The sequence below is a fragment of the Eretmochelys imbricata genome, chromosome 1, assembly GCF_965152235.1.
Source record: "Eretmochelys imbricata isolate rEreImb1 chromosome 1, rEreImb1.hap1, whole genome shotgun sequence".
Classification (NCBI taxonomy): Eukaryota; Metazoa; Chordata; order Testudines; family Cheloniidae; genus Eretmochelys; species Eretmochelys imbricata.
Window position 1 is genome coordinate 280,424,009 of NC_135572.1, and position 16,722 is coordinate 280,440,730.

The 16,722-nt window shown below is 41.4% G+C and overlaps 1 protein-coding gene across 4 annotated transcripts in view; it reads left to right on the forward strand.

The window, feature by feature from the left end:
* POC1B (POC1 centriolar protein B) overlaps nt 1-16,722 on the forward strand; it is a 101,866-nt gene that overhangs the window by 9,959 nt on the left and 75,185 nt on the right. For 3 of the 4 annotated variants that reach the window (XM_077832480.1, XM_077832488.1, XM_077832501.1), the window contains exons 3-6: nt 1,122-1,293; nt 2,137-2,316; nt 3,685-3,792; nt 5,908-6,023. In XM_077832480.1, the coding sequence (XP_077688606.1) occupies nt 1,122-1,293; nt 2,137-2,316; nt 3,685-3,792; nt 5,908-6,023 (576 nt within the window). The remainder of the gene's footprint in view (nt 1-1,121; nt 1,294-2,136; nt 2,317-3,684; nt 3,793-5,907; nt 6,024-16,722) is intronic. The other variant, XM_077832495.1, reaches the window with a different exon arrangement.

Genomic DNA, 16,722 nt, shown 5'->3' on the forward strand with positions numbered 1-16,722 from the left:
CTCCTTTCTTTTTCTTTTTTTCCTTTCTGATCATGCCATCCCCCACCTGCTACACACCAGTCATTCCCATGCCTTCCCTGCCTTCATCTTTTCGAAACACTGACATAGAACTTTACCAGACTGGTCATTTTCATTCAGCTGCTCAGAAACTTCTACGTAAAGACTGAAAAACATTGTGCTTAAAAAGTTAAACACATCATTATACAGAATTATGTACAGTATGTGATCAGCTGTTCTGACTGCAAAGGCACACAAATATGTTCCAGTGCTTGCTGTTATTGAACCAACACCTTCAGTTTCTCATTAAATTCACACTGACTCAAAGAATGTGCAAAATGTTCAAACTTAGATACCTAATTACTTTTTTGGACACCTATGTTCCAGTTTAGGAGACTAAAACTGATATTAGGAGTGGAATTTTCAAGTAGATCTTTAGCACAGGCCTACCTCTGTGGAGTTAGGCCAACACTTAGTGCTTTTTGAAAATCCCACGGTAGAGACGGAACTGTAGGCACCCATCTGTGAAAATTTGGCTCATGTCACCACTGTGACTTTAAATACTGCCATTTCTACGTGCAGCTATTTGTTACCCTGTTTCCAGATGTTTTAAATTTTGTTCAGCATTGCGAAACCTGTGTTATAATTATTGGAATATTTACAGTATTTTCATTTTCAAAGTGCTTTGCAAACTAATTTGCTCAATACACCTCAGAAATAATGTCCTTATTTTACAGATGAGAAAATTTATAGTGACTTGTCTGAAGTCACAGTGAACCAATGTTAGTGTCAACATTTCTGTTTAGGAGTTCCTGGCTCCCAGACTTTGTACTAGGGCTACTAGACCAAACCTGTCTCTCAAAACATTAAATAGATAATAAATTAAGTGGCATTGACAAAATCAGCAGTCATTGTTTTTGTAGGCATTTTGTGTCATTTGACTTCCATATTAAAAATTAACAGATTGTTAATGATAGTGGAATTTAAGGTACTGTCACCAGTTAAGTATGTAGCTATAATACATGTGTATTTTAAATTTGAGCGGTTATCGGAGTTCTTATTATTTCAAGTGATCTAGTTGTTTGCTTTTAACAGAAAATAGCTTTCAAATTATTTCTTGCCAGCCTCATCTTCTTTGGATAGGTTTCTTATGATATGGAATTTGAGGCCACAGTCCAGAGCTTTCAGATTTGTGGGTCATGTGGAAGCTGTGACCAGTGTACAGTTTTCACCAGATGGACACCTCATGGCATCTGCTTCTCAGGATCGGACTGTTAGACTATGGATTCCCTGTATGTGAGTACAGTATAACTGAAGTATATTGGTTATATTTTTTGATACTGCAATACCAGTATCAGAGAAACTTCAGATCTGTAGATTATTGCCCCCTTTTCAAACATCAGGTGGACCTGAGGGATAATGGGAGTCTGGGGCAGCTGGAAGCAAGGTTCTTCATTCTCCTTGGTTTCTCCGTTGTTCTATAAAAGTACAGAAATTAGGAAGCCTTAGCTCAAGGCAGGCAAGCATGAGTGGGTGGCAGGAGGAGGAAGGCCTAAATTCATGTGGCAGTGTTTTCTTTCAAACTCAAAGGATACATTTACTTAAATGGGAGTTGTATGGCTAAAATCCAGTGCAACAGTTTGCAATTTGGGGGTAAGTGATGAAAGAAGCCAAGACAGCAACTTTTATTCATTCAATCAAAATTTGTCTGTTCCTTTAGAGAAAAATGATAGTGATTTTGAACAAAAAATATTTTAGACGTTTTACAGTATTGAGGCTAGTGTTTACCTTCACTCTTAAGATTGTTAGATTATTACAGTATATTAAAATATTTTTATTTCATTAATTAAATCTTCTGAACTAAGTAACAAGGCAAATGCTGGCAAGGCAAAGTACTTTTACATTTTAGAGTTAGTCATCTAGATAAACTTCTAATAGATCAGAAAACTCAGTTTTTCAAAATATCTGTGTGGCTTTGTCTAAAGCCCGTAATCAGGATTTACCAAGAGAGATTGTTCTTGTGTATAGGTGTATTCAGGGAAGAATTAATTTTGATCTTTTAATCAGTGTCAAATGATTATTGAGTTTTATATCCTCTATAAGGTTAATATTATGGAAAATGTTAACGTATTTTTTCAGTCATGGAGAATCTTCAGCCCTGAAAGCGCATACTGCACCTGTCCGTAGTGTGAACTTCTCACATGATGGCCAGTTCCTAGTTACAGCGTCCAATGACAAATCAATAAAAGTATGGAGTGTTCACCATCAGCGCCTTTTGCTTTCCTTATCCCAGCACACACACTGGGTTCGCTGTGCCAAGTGAGTGTTGTGGTGTTGTATTCTTTCATAGTGAGTTTGTAAAGGAGGAACATTATATGCTAATTTCCTTGTTTCGAACTTTAAACAAGGCATTTTATTTTCCAGAGGCTGAACAAGCATGCAGAAAAATGTGTAAATGGTAGAAAGCTGTTAAATGTGAATCATGTATCATAAGAAGAAAAGGAGTACTTGTGGCACCTTAGAGACTAACCAATTTATTTGAGCATAAGCTTTCGTGAGCTACAGCTCACTTGCATCCGATAAAGTGAGCTGTAGCTCATGAAAGCTTATGCTCAAATAAATTGGTTAGTCTCTAAGGTGCCACAAGTACTCCTTTTCTTTTTGCGAATACAGACTAACATGGCTGTTACTCTGAAATGTATCATAAGGTATATTATTAAAATGATACAAGTTTAGTGCTATCCGTCCAGATTTTTAAAGGTGTTGCTGAGCTCAGCATACAATGCCTAACTGATTTAGAAGCCAAAATCCCATTGCCAGTAGCTGGAATTTGGGCTCCTAAGTGCCTAAATCCTCTTTGAAAATGAAATTTAGCCTTCTAAATTAGTTAGGCTTTGTACATCGAGCTCAGCATGCCTAAATACCTTTAAATATCTGGGCTGAAATACTTAAATATATCTAGTTCACTTATCACTATATATGAAAAATATTGAAAAAAAATAGATATGGGAATTTTTTTGAAGAAAAAGTAAGACTTACTGTATTTTATCCTGGTTTTCCTATATTCTGTATGTATTCAAAAAGAGAAGTAATGAGTACTGGAGAAACTAGACTAATAAGTTTGACTTTGACTAATCTCATTTTTTTTCTTATTTTTAAAAACAGTTTTTCATTAATCAATCTGGGAGAGTTAGGGTAATTATTGAAGGATCATTGTTAGTTTAGAAAGACTTACCTAATGAAAATTCGCAAGCATGTGTATGTTTAATACCATTAAAATATTCATGGTAGAGAAAGCCTTAGTTTAAAATTTAAATGCAGAGTTCTAGGATGACCCTCTGTTTCCATTCACTTGTAACTTTTCTGTCAATTTTTCCTTTAGAGCTGAAACTTTCATACTTGGATTCAGCCTACAGGTCATTCTTGCACCCAATTAAGCTGTGTGGGTGTTTAAAAAATATATTTTAGTTTTTAGATTTCAGGGGCAGAAAAGGTTTTTTTTTATAAATGGTATGGGAAGGGGTAATCTTTTCTGCCTTGTTTTGCAAACTTTGTTTCTCAGTAAGTATAACACCCTTAAACTGATATTGTCCTAGAAAATACCTTTTACTATTTACTATTCAGTTATCTGTATTACTGAATATTTGATACTACTTCTTAAATAGAAACCTTTTTTATACTTTACAGATTTTCACCTGATGGAAGATTAATAGCATCTTGCAGTGAGGATAAAACTGTTAAAATCTGGGATGCAGCAAATAAAGTATGCATTGATAGCTTTACAGACTATAAAGGGTAAGTGCCATGCAACAGAAGGAATGCAGAAGTTTATTTACTATGATATGAAGTTCATCTTCTGTGCTGTCTTAAATCAAATTTCACCAACATCTCTACGCAATATTTGAAAATAAATGCAAACTTCTCTACCAGCAGATGGAAATCAAAGAAATGCAAAGATTTTTTTATTTTTAAGAAGCCAGTTGGCTGTCTAAATGTGCCCATCTGTTTTTCTGTCTCCAGGAGATGAGACCAAACCTGACTTGAGAAGATGGCTGGGTTAGACTTCTGACTACTTTTATCTTTGATTTTTTCCCCAATACTTTCCTTTCTGTTAATTTAGAGTAGGATGTTTTGTTAGTGAAGAATTCTCAGTTTTTCCCCTCATACTCATTAATATTCTGCAAGCTACAGTGTGCTCTGCCTTCTTTAGTTGTGGAAAGTACTTTGGTTTCATATTATCCCATATTCTTTTAAACATAAACGAGTCAGAGCTTTTGGGATGCATGGAACCTCCTGGAAGATAAGCCCAATATATACACTTTATTAGTTTCACTAGTGCTATGTTATCTCTCTCCACCTTTTGTCTGAGCTGAAAAGCACTTCAATTTTACTATTTTTTAAAAAGGTTCCAGAGGTGATCCTAGCAGTTACAGGCTTGTAAGCCTAACTTCAGTACCACACAAATTGGTTGAAATTATAATAAAGAACAGAATTATCAGATACATAGGAGAACAAAATATGTTGGAAAGTCAACAAGGCTTTTGTAAAGGGAAAGCATGCCTAACCAATCTATTAAAATTCTTTGAGGGGGGGTCAACAAGCATGTGGACAAGAGTGATCCAGTGGATATAGTGTACTTTGACGTTCCGAAAGCCTTTGACAAGATCCCTCATCAAAAGCTCTTAAGTAAAGTAAGCAGTCATGGGATAAGAGGAAAGGTCCTCTCTTGGATCAGTAAATGATTAAAAGACAGGAGAACAAAAGGGTAGGAATAAATGGTCAGTTTTCACAGTGGAGAGAGGTAAATAGCAGTGCCCCCAGGGATCTGTACTGGGACCAGTGCTGTTCATCATATTCATAAATGATTTTGAAAACGGTGAACAGTCAGCTGGCTAAGTTTGCAGATGATACAAAATTAGTCAAGATAATTAAGTCCAAAGCTGACTGTGAAGAATTACAAAGGGATCTCACAAAACTGGATGACTGGGCAACAAAATGGCAGATGAAAATCTATGTTGATAAATGCAAAATTATGCACGTGGGAAAACATAATCCAAACTATACATGCAAAATGATGAGCTCTAAATTACGGTAGCTATTGCCACTCAAGAAAGATTGTGGAGTCATAGTGGATAGTGTTCTGAAAACATCTGCTAGATGAGAACATCTAATAGCACTGTATAAATCTGTGGTATGCCTACACCTGGAACACTGCATGCTGTTCTGATTGTGCCATCTCAAAAAGGATATATTAGAATTGGAAGAAGTACAGAGAAAGGCAACAAAAATGATTGGGGGTATGGAACAGCTTCCATATGAGGAGAGACTAGGACTATTCATCTTAGAAAAGAGACAACTAACGGAGAATATGATAGAGGTCTATAAAATCATGAATGGTGTGGAGACAGTGAATAGGGGAGTGTTATTTATCCCTTCACATAACACAAGAACCAGGGGTCACTCAATGAAATTAATAGGAGGTTTAAACACATGGAAGTGCTTCTTCACACAATGTACAGCCAACCTGTGGAACTCATTGCTAGGGGATATTGTGAAAGCCAAAAGTAGAACTAGGTTGAAAAAAGAATTAGATACATTCATGGAGGATAGGTCCATCAATGGTTCTCAGCCAAGGTGGACGCAACCCCATGCTCTGGGTGTCCCAAACTTCTAACAGCCAGAAGTTGGGAATAGATGATGGCATGGATCACTTGATGATTGATCTGTTCTGTTCATTCCCTCTGGAGCTTCTGACACTGGCCACGGTTGGAAGACAGGATACTGGACTAGATAGATCATTCATCTGACCCAGTATGGCTATTCTTGTGTTCTTATTAATTCTCTTGAATTATAGATATTGCTGTTAAAAGAGCAATACTCATTAAATCTATTTTCATAATTTCCATCTAGGTTTGCAAACTATGTTGATTTCAATCCAAGTGGTACATGTGTAGTTTCTGCAGGTTCTAATCATACAGTGAAGCTCTGGGATATTCGAATGAACAAGTTACTGCAGCATTACCAAGGTAAAAGCTTACATAGCTCATGGTAACTAAACCTGTTTACTTAATTCTTTTATTATTATATTATATTATAAATTAAATTATATTATAATTTCTTTAAAATGGAAGCAATAAAATGTCTTGTAACTTTAAGAAATATTTCCTTAACTATCCTTTATTTACATTTTAGTGTACAACTTGATTTCATTTTATTCTGCTGAGAATACTTTTCCTTTTCATTCTGCTAATTCTTCTTGGGAGAAGAAGGATGAAATTATGCACAAAATGGAATTATAAAGTGGCCGAACAAGGTTGATTTCATTCAGTTTAACAGTTGACTTGTGAGGTTTTCTTGGCAGGAAATCCCACTGCCTCTTGGATTTCAAGACAGATGCTGTTTTCTAGTTTTTAATGCCGAATCTTCTACCTGGCCATTGTGAAAGTGACATATGAGCTAGACTCCTCAATAACATAACAAACAGCTACAATAACTCCTCGCTTAATGTTGTAGTTATGTTTTTGAAAAATGCCATTTTAAGTGAAACAATGGTAAGCGAATCCAATTTCCGCATAAGAATTAATGTAAATAGGCGGGGTTAGGTTCCAGGGAAATGTTTTTCACCAGGCAAAAGACATTTATATATATATACACACACACACACACACCGTATAAGTTTTAAACAAACAGTTTAATACTGTACACAGCAATTATGATTGTGAAGCTTGGTTGAGGTGGTGGAGTCAGAAGGTGGAAGAGGATAGAATATTTCCCAGGGAATGCCTTGCTGCTAAATGATGAACTTGCACTCGACTGAGCCCTCAAGGATTAACACATTGTTAATGTAGCCTCACACTCTACAAGGCAGCACAAATGGTGCAAGGAGACACAATAGATACATGGCAGTGCCTGCAAACATTCCCTGCGGAAACACAATGTGATGATGAACCCATGCTATCCCACTGGAGTGTACCACTCCCTCCACTTTCCAAAGTGCAGGGGAGGTGCATCTCTGTGTGAGTCAGAGACATACTGTGTGTGTGTGAGAGAGAGAGAGACACTGTGTGTGTGTGAGAGATACGCAAGCATTGCCCCTTTAAGTATACTGACTCCACTCTAAGTACACTGCCTTTTTAAGTAGATCAGCAAGTTGAGACACCACCTGCTGCCAGCAAGCTCCCTCTGTCCTGTGCCCTGTTGTGTCCGTCTTCCTCTCTCCCTTTCTGTGGAGATGGGGTACAGGCAGTGTTTTCCCCAGGAATTGAAATTAGGGTGGGGGGTCAGGGCCAATGAAGGGTGAGACCATGAGGTTGAAGGTGGGCTGTATGGCACCATAGTAAAAACTGAAAAATGTTTCATGACCATTTTATTAGATTTAACTCATGTTTTAAAATTATCACACAAATTAAAGTTGGCTACTCAAGCCTTCTATGAAGCATTACATCTACATCTTTATTAGTTTCTTGTTATAATTTTGCACAACTCTGTTAATGAACTTCTTGAATGCAATGTGTTCATCTTTGGTGGCTTCTCGTATGTCCAGAACTTTCATTCCTTTAATTGATATGCTCATTAGTTCACTCACATGATCAGGCAGAAGGCGACTTCTTTTAGAACACAAAATTCTATTCAATGATGAAAAAGAATGCTCAACTGTAGCTGTTGTGACTGGGAGTAGCAAGAGATGAATTCCTACTTCTTTCATCCCAGAAAACCTAGCATAAAGATCTGGTCTAGCCACAAGTGACGATCAAATAGGAGTTGAAGTCAAATCTTCATTAATTCGTCATATGATATTCCACTCTGTGTTCAAATTCTCTATTCTGTCCTGAGCACATGGCTTTGCTGGTAGTGCCTCACTCCACTCAACTGTCGGTGTATTATAGGACAGAGATCTGTAAAAGCTACGTAGAGGTTGAGTAGAATCTAGAAGTCGCGGTTGTAAACGATTATAAAAAGATTTTTAAGAATCTAGTCTATGTACTTTTTCAGATGTCTTAACAAACACTTCTTGGTCTCTTCGCTTAAGGATTCAATATAAATGCCTTCATTAGTCAACTTCTAGACTGAAGTCTTTGCTTCTTCCAGTACTTTTTCAATGGATAGCTCTCTGATCCAAATGTAGCTTCTATTGCTGGACACAGATCTACTACTGCTGTAGCAGATGCCTGGATGGCATTGTTTAATGACCCAAGTGGTTTCAACAGTAGACTTACAAGAGAGAGAATGGCAATAGTCTTTTCTGAATGTAGTCGCAAAAGTAATCCACCAGCCTCACTACTTAGATCCATCCCATCTTGGTAGATACTTTCCAAAGCCAGTAATCTTCTATATTTTCTAAGATATTCAGTCTTTTTGGACTCTTGCTGAAAAAAGAACATAATGAAGACATTAAATTTATAGGTTTCAGAGTAACAGCCGTGTTAGTCTGTATTCGCAAAAAGAAAAGGAGTACTTGTGGCACCTTAGAGACTAACCAATTTATTCGAGCATGAGCTTTCGTGAGCTACAGCTCACTAGAAGTGAGCTGTAGCTCACGAAAGCTCATGCTCGAATAAATTGGTTAGTCTCTAAGGTGCCACAAGTACTCCTTTTTTTTATTAAATTTATAGTTTTCTAATGTCTTTTGAAGAGTCTGCAGCTCATACTAGCGCTAGTTGGAGTAGATGGCCTCTGCAGTGTGTATAGGAGAGACTAGGGTTACACTTTTCTTTGAGCAAAGCTTGTACTCCACCATGTCTTCCAGAGAAGTTTGCAGCTCCATCAAATGCACAAGCAGCCATCTGTTTGGGGTCCAATTGACAAACATGTAACTCTTCTAAGATGTGGGTTGTCACAGATGCAGCTAATCTGTCTCTATAATTTGAACATCTAGAAATGCATCTACTGGCCTACCATTGACATCAAGATAACGTACACAATAACTTAATACTTGATGCCCATTTGCATCAGTGCATTCATCAGCCATTTATGGAAATTTTTTGAATGTGGTGAGAGAGCTCTTCACTTTTTCAACTGTTGAGTCTTTCACTGTTGCACCACATGCTTGCAGCCAGTCAGTTGAGTTTCTTGCAGAAAGATAGTGAGCATTTGCTGGTTTTATTCGGAACCAGTGTTCAACTTCAGGATGAACAAGTGACAATGCACTTAACATTGGCCTCCAGTTTGTAGTGTGTGGTATCTCTTGCTTAAATAGAAAGTATGATGCCACAGCCATGTTTGTTCGCATGAACTGTGTTGTGTCTCCAGCATTCTTAACAGCCTCATTTAATCTCACCAGTGTTGTCTTTGGTCAGTGGAGACTCAGACTTCAGAGGTGCTTTCACATGAATTCACCTCCCAGGTGGGGGGCAAGAAGGCACCTTGCTCATTCCTCCAGCTGCTCACTGTTCGCTCTGGCCACTGTTGTTCGTTGTGCCACCGTTCACTCCATCACTCTGTTGCCAATGGCCCTGCGCTGTCTCCTTCTGCTGCCACCTGCCACTGTGATCTCTGTGAGTTGGTCTCTTGAGGTTCCACACAGCTCGCAGTGATTTCAGCTGAGCTCTCAGTGGAGGAACCTTGCTGCTAGTGCAGACTGGGCCGTCTCTTCCACAGAAATACTGTCCCACAGCAGGTCTAAGCACTTAGACCTGATTATCAGTGATTTCAGCTGTAGTCGTACTTAACAGAACAAAAAACTATCTATGGAGCCTAATCAGCTCTATCTTTAAACAGTGGAGAGGGGCAGGTCAAAAAGTACTTGTGACTCAGGCAGACCAACAAGCAAAACACATGTTCCCACCCTCTTGATGTCCTCAATCAGCACAGGCTGAGTACAGTTCTACTGCCCTTTACTCCTACAATAAGAACAACAACATTTAATTACCCCCTGCATTCAAGTGATTTGTAACCCAACCCCAGCCAAAATCTATCACTTGAGCAACACAGCTCTGTTTGCTGGATACCTAGATAGATTAGGTGTGAATGTAAATACAATCTGGTCTTAAAGCCTTTTCCCTCCAGCCACCACCTCATCACTAGCTGTTAGGGAGAGCTCATGTAGAATTTTGATTACAAATCATAATTTGAAATTATTAGGTTGGCCAACATCCCTGAAATGAATGTACTGACACTGTCATAAAAAACAGCTGTATAAGGAAACTAGTCTATGTTCACACTTTTCAAATCTATTATTTTTTTCAGATACACGTATTTTAGCAAACACTTTATATGCTTTTAAAGTGTATATTAATGTTTCAATTTCAATTCAGATGTCCAAACAATCACTAAATTGGCAACACTGCATGTAACTAGTTCACAAAACTGGGGGGAGAGGGTGGGTGTTGGGAAAATTCGGGGGGTGGGGGGGGTAGGGAAATCCCTGGGTACAGGAGTGGGGGAGAGGGAGGCTCCCTGACATTAGCACCCCTTTTATCCACCCCACCCCCAGGAGCAGCTTCAAGGCAGGAGCAGCACACAGCAGTGGCAGGAGGGACACCTGAACTGCCCAGCAATTGATAGCCTGCTGTGCGGCTGCTGCACAGGGAACTTAGGGGACCTGATATGCGGGCTGCAGGTCCTCCCTGGTTCCAAGCCCCCACCAGCCAGCTGCAACAGGCTGCTCTTCCTGCAGGCAGTGGACAAAGCAGGTGGCTGCCAAATGACATTATAAGGGAGCATTGCGCAACTTTAAACGAGCATGTTCTCTAATAGATCAGCGACGTGACAACATTAAGTGAGGAGTTATTGTATAAGAAATGTTGCTTAATAACAGCTAACTCTGAGAAAGTGTGGTCCAGTGGTTAGAACGTGAAACTGGGAGTTAGAGCATGGGACTTCTGTCTTTTAATGCTAATTATGCCGCTGAGTAGTTCTCCGGTCTTGGACAAGTTACTTATCCTTTCAGTGTTTGGCTTTCCATATAGGTGTTTCAAGTAATAGTTAACATTTGAAAAGTGCTCTGGAAAATAGTTATGAAAAAATAAGTATTTTATTATTTAAATAAGGCAGAATGTGGGAGAAATAAATGGCATGAAAATTAGCATTCAAGTAGTTTTCATGTTACTTTGAAATAATATTCTGAATTTCAAGTTCTAGTCTATCATGAGAAGATAAAAATTTAGGAAAGGCTGGAGATATGGGGAGGAGACAGATTCATGATGGGGGAATACTATTCAGAATTTTTATTTAGAACTATTAGCTGAAAGCTCATCCTGTTGCATGGGTGTAATTCCTAAACTCGTGTGTCAAAAAGCTGATAAAAAGGGCTCTTGTTTCCATGTGTTGTGTTGCAGAGAGCAATGTTGCTGTTTGTATATGTTCCCCAAAGTTTGTACACAGAGCAGCCCCCTGGTTGGTGGGACAACCATCTCCTTGTTACCCCATGTAGCTGTTACTCCTGCTTTCTCTGATCAACTGTCACATTCCAACCACCACGGAACCTTTGGACTCCAGCCTTCCATCTGGTTCTGACAGCCCACTGATGCTTGAACCTGGTGATATTCCAAATAAAAAAGAGCCATCAACCATGGTTCTAGCTGTTTCACTTCACAATGTCTCAGACATGCTAGGCTTCAGAGTGACACAGAGAGAGAGAGACAGTCCTGGAAGATTTGTGCAGGTGGCAAATGAGCAGTGTGCGCTGCTGTGAGGGGCTCTGTGTGTGTGTGTGTTGATTGTGTTGTTCTGTCAGAGATTTTGAAAAACTGGCAGTTGGGCCAAGTAATCCACCTTCTGTGCAGTCTTCCCCATACAACCAATTAAAGTGTTGCGTACAAATTAGTTGTAAGGCAGTGGTTTTCAACCTATGGTCCCCAGACCCTTCGGGGTCCGCCATTAATATCTAAAATTTCCAAAGGGATCTGCACTTCCATTCAAAAATGTTTAGGGATCTGCAAATGAAAAAAGGTTGAAAACCACCTTTGTAGTGTAAGGATGGCAGTTGGTTGAGTTACCTCTGATGTCACAATGGTGTAGTGTTTATTGTATGCCAAGAGACCATGCCTTACTAATTATAGTGTGCAATATAGTTATAGTAAAGTCAGAGTGGCTGAGAACTTAAAAATTGCATGGTAACAGACTGCAAAACTCCATGATAATTAAGCTGGTGATATTCTGAACAAAAAGGGTCCTCAGTCATGTTTGTAGCTGTTATCAGTTTTGCAGTGACTCTGCAGACATTCTAGTCTACAGTGACAATCTGTTAATCTTATTAGGTAGGTGTTGTTATTTTCCTTTGTCTTCCTACTTTTGATTTTCAGTACAGTATGTTACAGTATGAAAGTTTTAGGAAAACATACACATCTGTGATTAATAGCATAATTCAATATTTGTAGAATATCAGTTTCCCATTAAGGCCTAGTCTACACTACAAACTTAGGTCAATGGAAGCCACCTTACATCTACCTAATAATGTATACGTCTAAACTACCAGGACCCTTCCTCTGACCTAACTCGCCTGTAACATCGAATTAATTACTCCACGTCCGTGAGAGGCGTAGTGCTTAATTCAATGTTGATCGGTCAACAGAGAGGCAGTGTAGACACAGCATTGTATAAGTTAACTGAATTGGCGGCCAGGAAGTGTCCCATGATGCTCTGTTGTCACCGCTCTGGAGATCATTTTCAACTCCGCTGCACAGCAGCCAGGTACACAGGAAACAGTCCCTCCCTTGTTAAAGCCCTGGGAACTTTTGAATTTCCATTTCCTGTTTGATCAGTGTGGAGAGCTCACCAGCCCAGCTGATCATGGGGACTCAATGCCCCAAACACGCTCCAGCCTGGAGTACACAGGAGATGGTGGATCTTATTGGTCAGTGGTGAGAAGAGTCTGTTTGGGCACAGTGCCAATCCAGCCGAAGAAATATAGTCATCTACGCAAAGACTGCACGGGGCATGGGAGAGAAGGGCTACAGCAGGGACAGGCAGGAGTTCCACATGAAAATCAAAGAACTTGGGGGGCATATCAGAAGACAAAGGAGGCAAAGAGTTGTTCTGGCTCTGCATCACAGACATGCTGCTTTTACAATGAGCTGCATGAGATTCTCAGCAGGAAACCTATTACTACCCCCAAACACCACGTGGATACCTCCCAGGAGTCTGAGTCCCAGGCCACCTCAGGCAACAACAAGGAGGACATTCTGGACAAGGAAGAGGAGGCGAGTGGGAGACAGGCAAGCAGTGGATCCATTCTCCTTGAGAGCCAGGAGCTATTTTTAACCTTGGGGCCCAGCCAGTCACAGGACAACATGGTAGCTGAGCATGATGCCAGGGAAGGCACCTCTGGTGACTATGCAATTCCAATCAAACTGTAGGATTTATATGCTCTTCTATTTTGTTTAATCTGAAGAAAAAGTGAGGTGCAGTGGGTATCTGCTTCACAGTGGCTGCTCTAGCTACACAGACGGTGCCCTCCAGACAATACTGTGTGTGCACAGGGATGACCCGGGAATCCTCAATGGAGATTTCTAGGAAACTTTCATGGAAGTACTCTGCAATCCTTTGCAGAAGGTGTCTGGGGAGGGCTGCCTTATTTCTTCTACCATGGTAGAACACTTTTGAATGGCACTCCAGTATTAAGTCTGCTGGCATTGCGATACACAGCATAGCAATGTAAGGACTGGGTCCGTTTATAGACACTTGCAGTATCCGTTTCCTTCAGGAGATTGATATCACATAAGGTCACCTCGGGGAGACGGTGGAAGTTTTCATTACAAGTGCTCATACCACAAATATTCGAGCATGTGATCTACCACCCATGGTGACTTCCGGGTCCCTCAACCACATTTTCTTTAACATGCTGGTGGTTTTGTTGGCAGGGATCGGCACTGACCTTACATTCTGCAAGTCCAGGGTGACTATTACCAACAGCATTAAGAGAAGTGAGGAGTGGGCTTCTGTGCTCTCTTGTGGCCACAAACCCCTGCCCCATCACCTTGGACAAAGACCGCAATTTGGGAGGCTTAACACGGGTCCCTGGTCTCAAAGCAACATCCATATTGCCAAGGGGCATGGTCTACATGTGCTCCCGATGTGGGTTTCCCACAAGTTGCAGCACAAGGCCTGTGCCCATGCCCATGCCCCTGAGCTGTACTCACCATGGGTGGAACAGCAAGTCAGTTCATTGAATAGCTAGGGATTCAGATTCAGTTCTGGCTTGCATTTGAGTGTAATAAGAGGAGTGATTTTTAAATAGCAACCTTGCACTAGATCCAGGGTATGCACTGACAATGGTTGCCTTGTGCTTTGTGTGCCTTACAGTGGAAGCTTGCCCTTCAGCACATCCTCCACACTAGCACAGAGGCTTTCACAGATTAGAAGGAGGAAAAAGAGAACACACTATAGCGAAGCAAGACTCATCTGTGTGGCGCCTCCTGCTGGTTGCCCTGGGAATTAGCTCAATTCCAGCTCGGCGCACCCTCTGCTGGCCAGTGGCTCACCTGCCTCAGACATCCGTGTCCCTCCTGGATCCCGTTGCCCCTTACCCTGGGGTTCTGCACCAGCAGTACCCCCACTCTGTGGGTCTCCCCTCCCAGGGGAACCCCCAACCCTCTAAGCCCACCTTGCCTCAGTCATTATCTAGCCCCTGTTCAGTAGGGCAGACTGCAGTGTAATGGCCACTCATCACTGGCAAACGGGGTTTGGAACTGCTGCCTTTCCCTACAGCACAGTACTTCTCTAGGCCTTCCTGTCAGGCTGCAGCCTGGGCGGTGGCCAGGCCTGAGCTCCCCAGCTCAGCCTGCCCCTTCCCCAGCACTGCTCTGTCCACAGTACTCTTTGCTCCTTCAGGCAGCTAGGTCCATCTCTCTCCAAAGCTAGAGAGACACTGACCCAGCTCCTGGCTCACAGCCTTTTGATAGGGCCAGCTGTCTCCTAATTGGGCATGGCCCCAGCTGTGGCTGCCTTCCCAATCAGCCTATCTTTTCTCCTTGTTTTTCCGGAGTGGGGTAACTGCCCCGCTACATACGCGGTGACATGTTCAGTGAGATAATGAATGCCTCTGGGACTGCTGACATGGTGCTAAGATCCTGCAGTATTTCATTGTCTGAAAAACAGGACATGGACATGGAGGGCATCCCAGGAGCATGAGGGTGGCATGAAGGATGAGATACTGCTGATTATGAAGGACCAATCAGACATGTTGAGGCATCTGGTTGAGCTTCAAGAAAAACAGCTTGAGGCTAGACTCCCTTTGCAGCCTCTGCAAAGCTGCCTACAAGCATTGCCCTGTTCCCAATCCCCCTCCCTCAAACATTCCAGGGGGTGGGGAAGTTCAGTATCCCTTCCAGTCAACTCTGGGAGAGGGTACAAAGAACAAACAAAGACTTTTGATGGGCAAGACTACTGTGCTTTCACAGACAAGCTGACTTGGTTTCTTCCCTCCCAATTTTATCACATTGTTTGCCCAAGGTTAAATTATATTCCTGGTCTTTGTTTCTTTATGCTTGTGCAATAAAAATCAGTGTTTCAAGAATGAAATACTCTATATTTATTCCAATCATGGGGACTTGGGAGTGGGAGAGGAGTACAGGGAAACTGATGCAACTGATGGGATGGTATGAGAAGGCACAACACAGATAAGCAGTGCACATTACTGTGGCTCATTACTGAAGCAGGTTTTCAAATCCTCCTGGAGATGCAGTGCTCCTTGCTGGGCTCTTCTTCTTGCCCTGGTATCTGGGTGCTCAAAATTAGCTGTGAACTTATCTGTCTCCATGCCCCACCCCTGCAGAAACTTCTCTCCCTTTGCCTCACAGGTATATTATGGAGTGCACAGGAGGCAGTGATAATAATAGGGATATTGCTTTCACTGAGGTCTAACCTAGTAAGCAGACTGTGTCAGCAACCCTTTAAATGGCCAAAGGCACATTCCACCACCAGCCTGCACTTGCTCTGCCTATTGTTGAACCATTCCTTACTGCTCCACGTGACCACTGTATGGCTTCATGAACCATAGGAGCAAGGGGTAGGCTGGGTCTTCCAGGATCAGTATTAGCATTTCAATGTCATCCATAGTTATTTTGTAATCTGGAAAGAAAGTTCCTGTTTGCATCTTTCTGAACAGACTTGTGTTCCTATAGATGCACACGTCATGCACCTTTCCTGACTATCCCATGTTGATGTTTGTCACACGGCCCCTGTGATCCACCCACACTTGCAACACCATTGAAAAGTATCCCTAACGGTTTATATACTCTTTGGCTAAGTGGTCTGGTGCCAAGATAAGGATATGCATTCCGTCTATTGCCCCACCATGGCAAAGCCATCCACTATGTCCTGCACATTGCCCACAGTCATGACCCTTCTTAGCAGAAGTTGATTAATGGCGCTGCACACTTGGATCACAACAGCTCCCACAGAGGATTTAGCAACACTGAATTGATTCCCCACTGACCAGTAGCAGTCTGGCGTTGTAAGCTTCCACGGAGCGATCACCACTCACTTCTTCACTGTCAGAGCATGTCTCATTTTGGTGTTGCTGCTTTTCAGGGCTGGGGAAAGCTCTGCACAAAATTCCTGGAAAGTGGACTTTCGCATTTGAAAGTTCTGTAGCGATTGCGTATCATCTCATAGCTGCATAACAATGTCATCCCACCAGTCAGTTCTTGTTTCCCAGGACCAGAAACGGTGTTCCACTTATGTTCAGCTGCTGCGTGACTACCAGAAGCAACCAGGAATTGTTTCTTTCAATGGTTTTCAGCTGAGCTGCTTGAATGACATTGCAGTGTTCCACGCTGTGGCTCC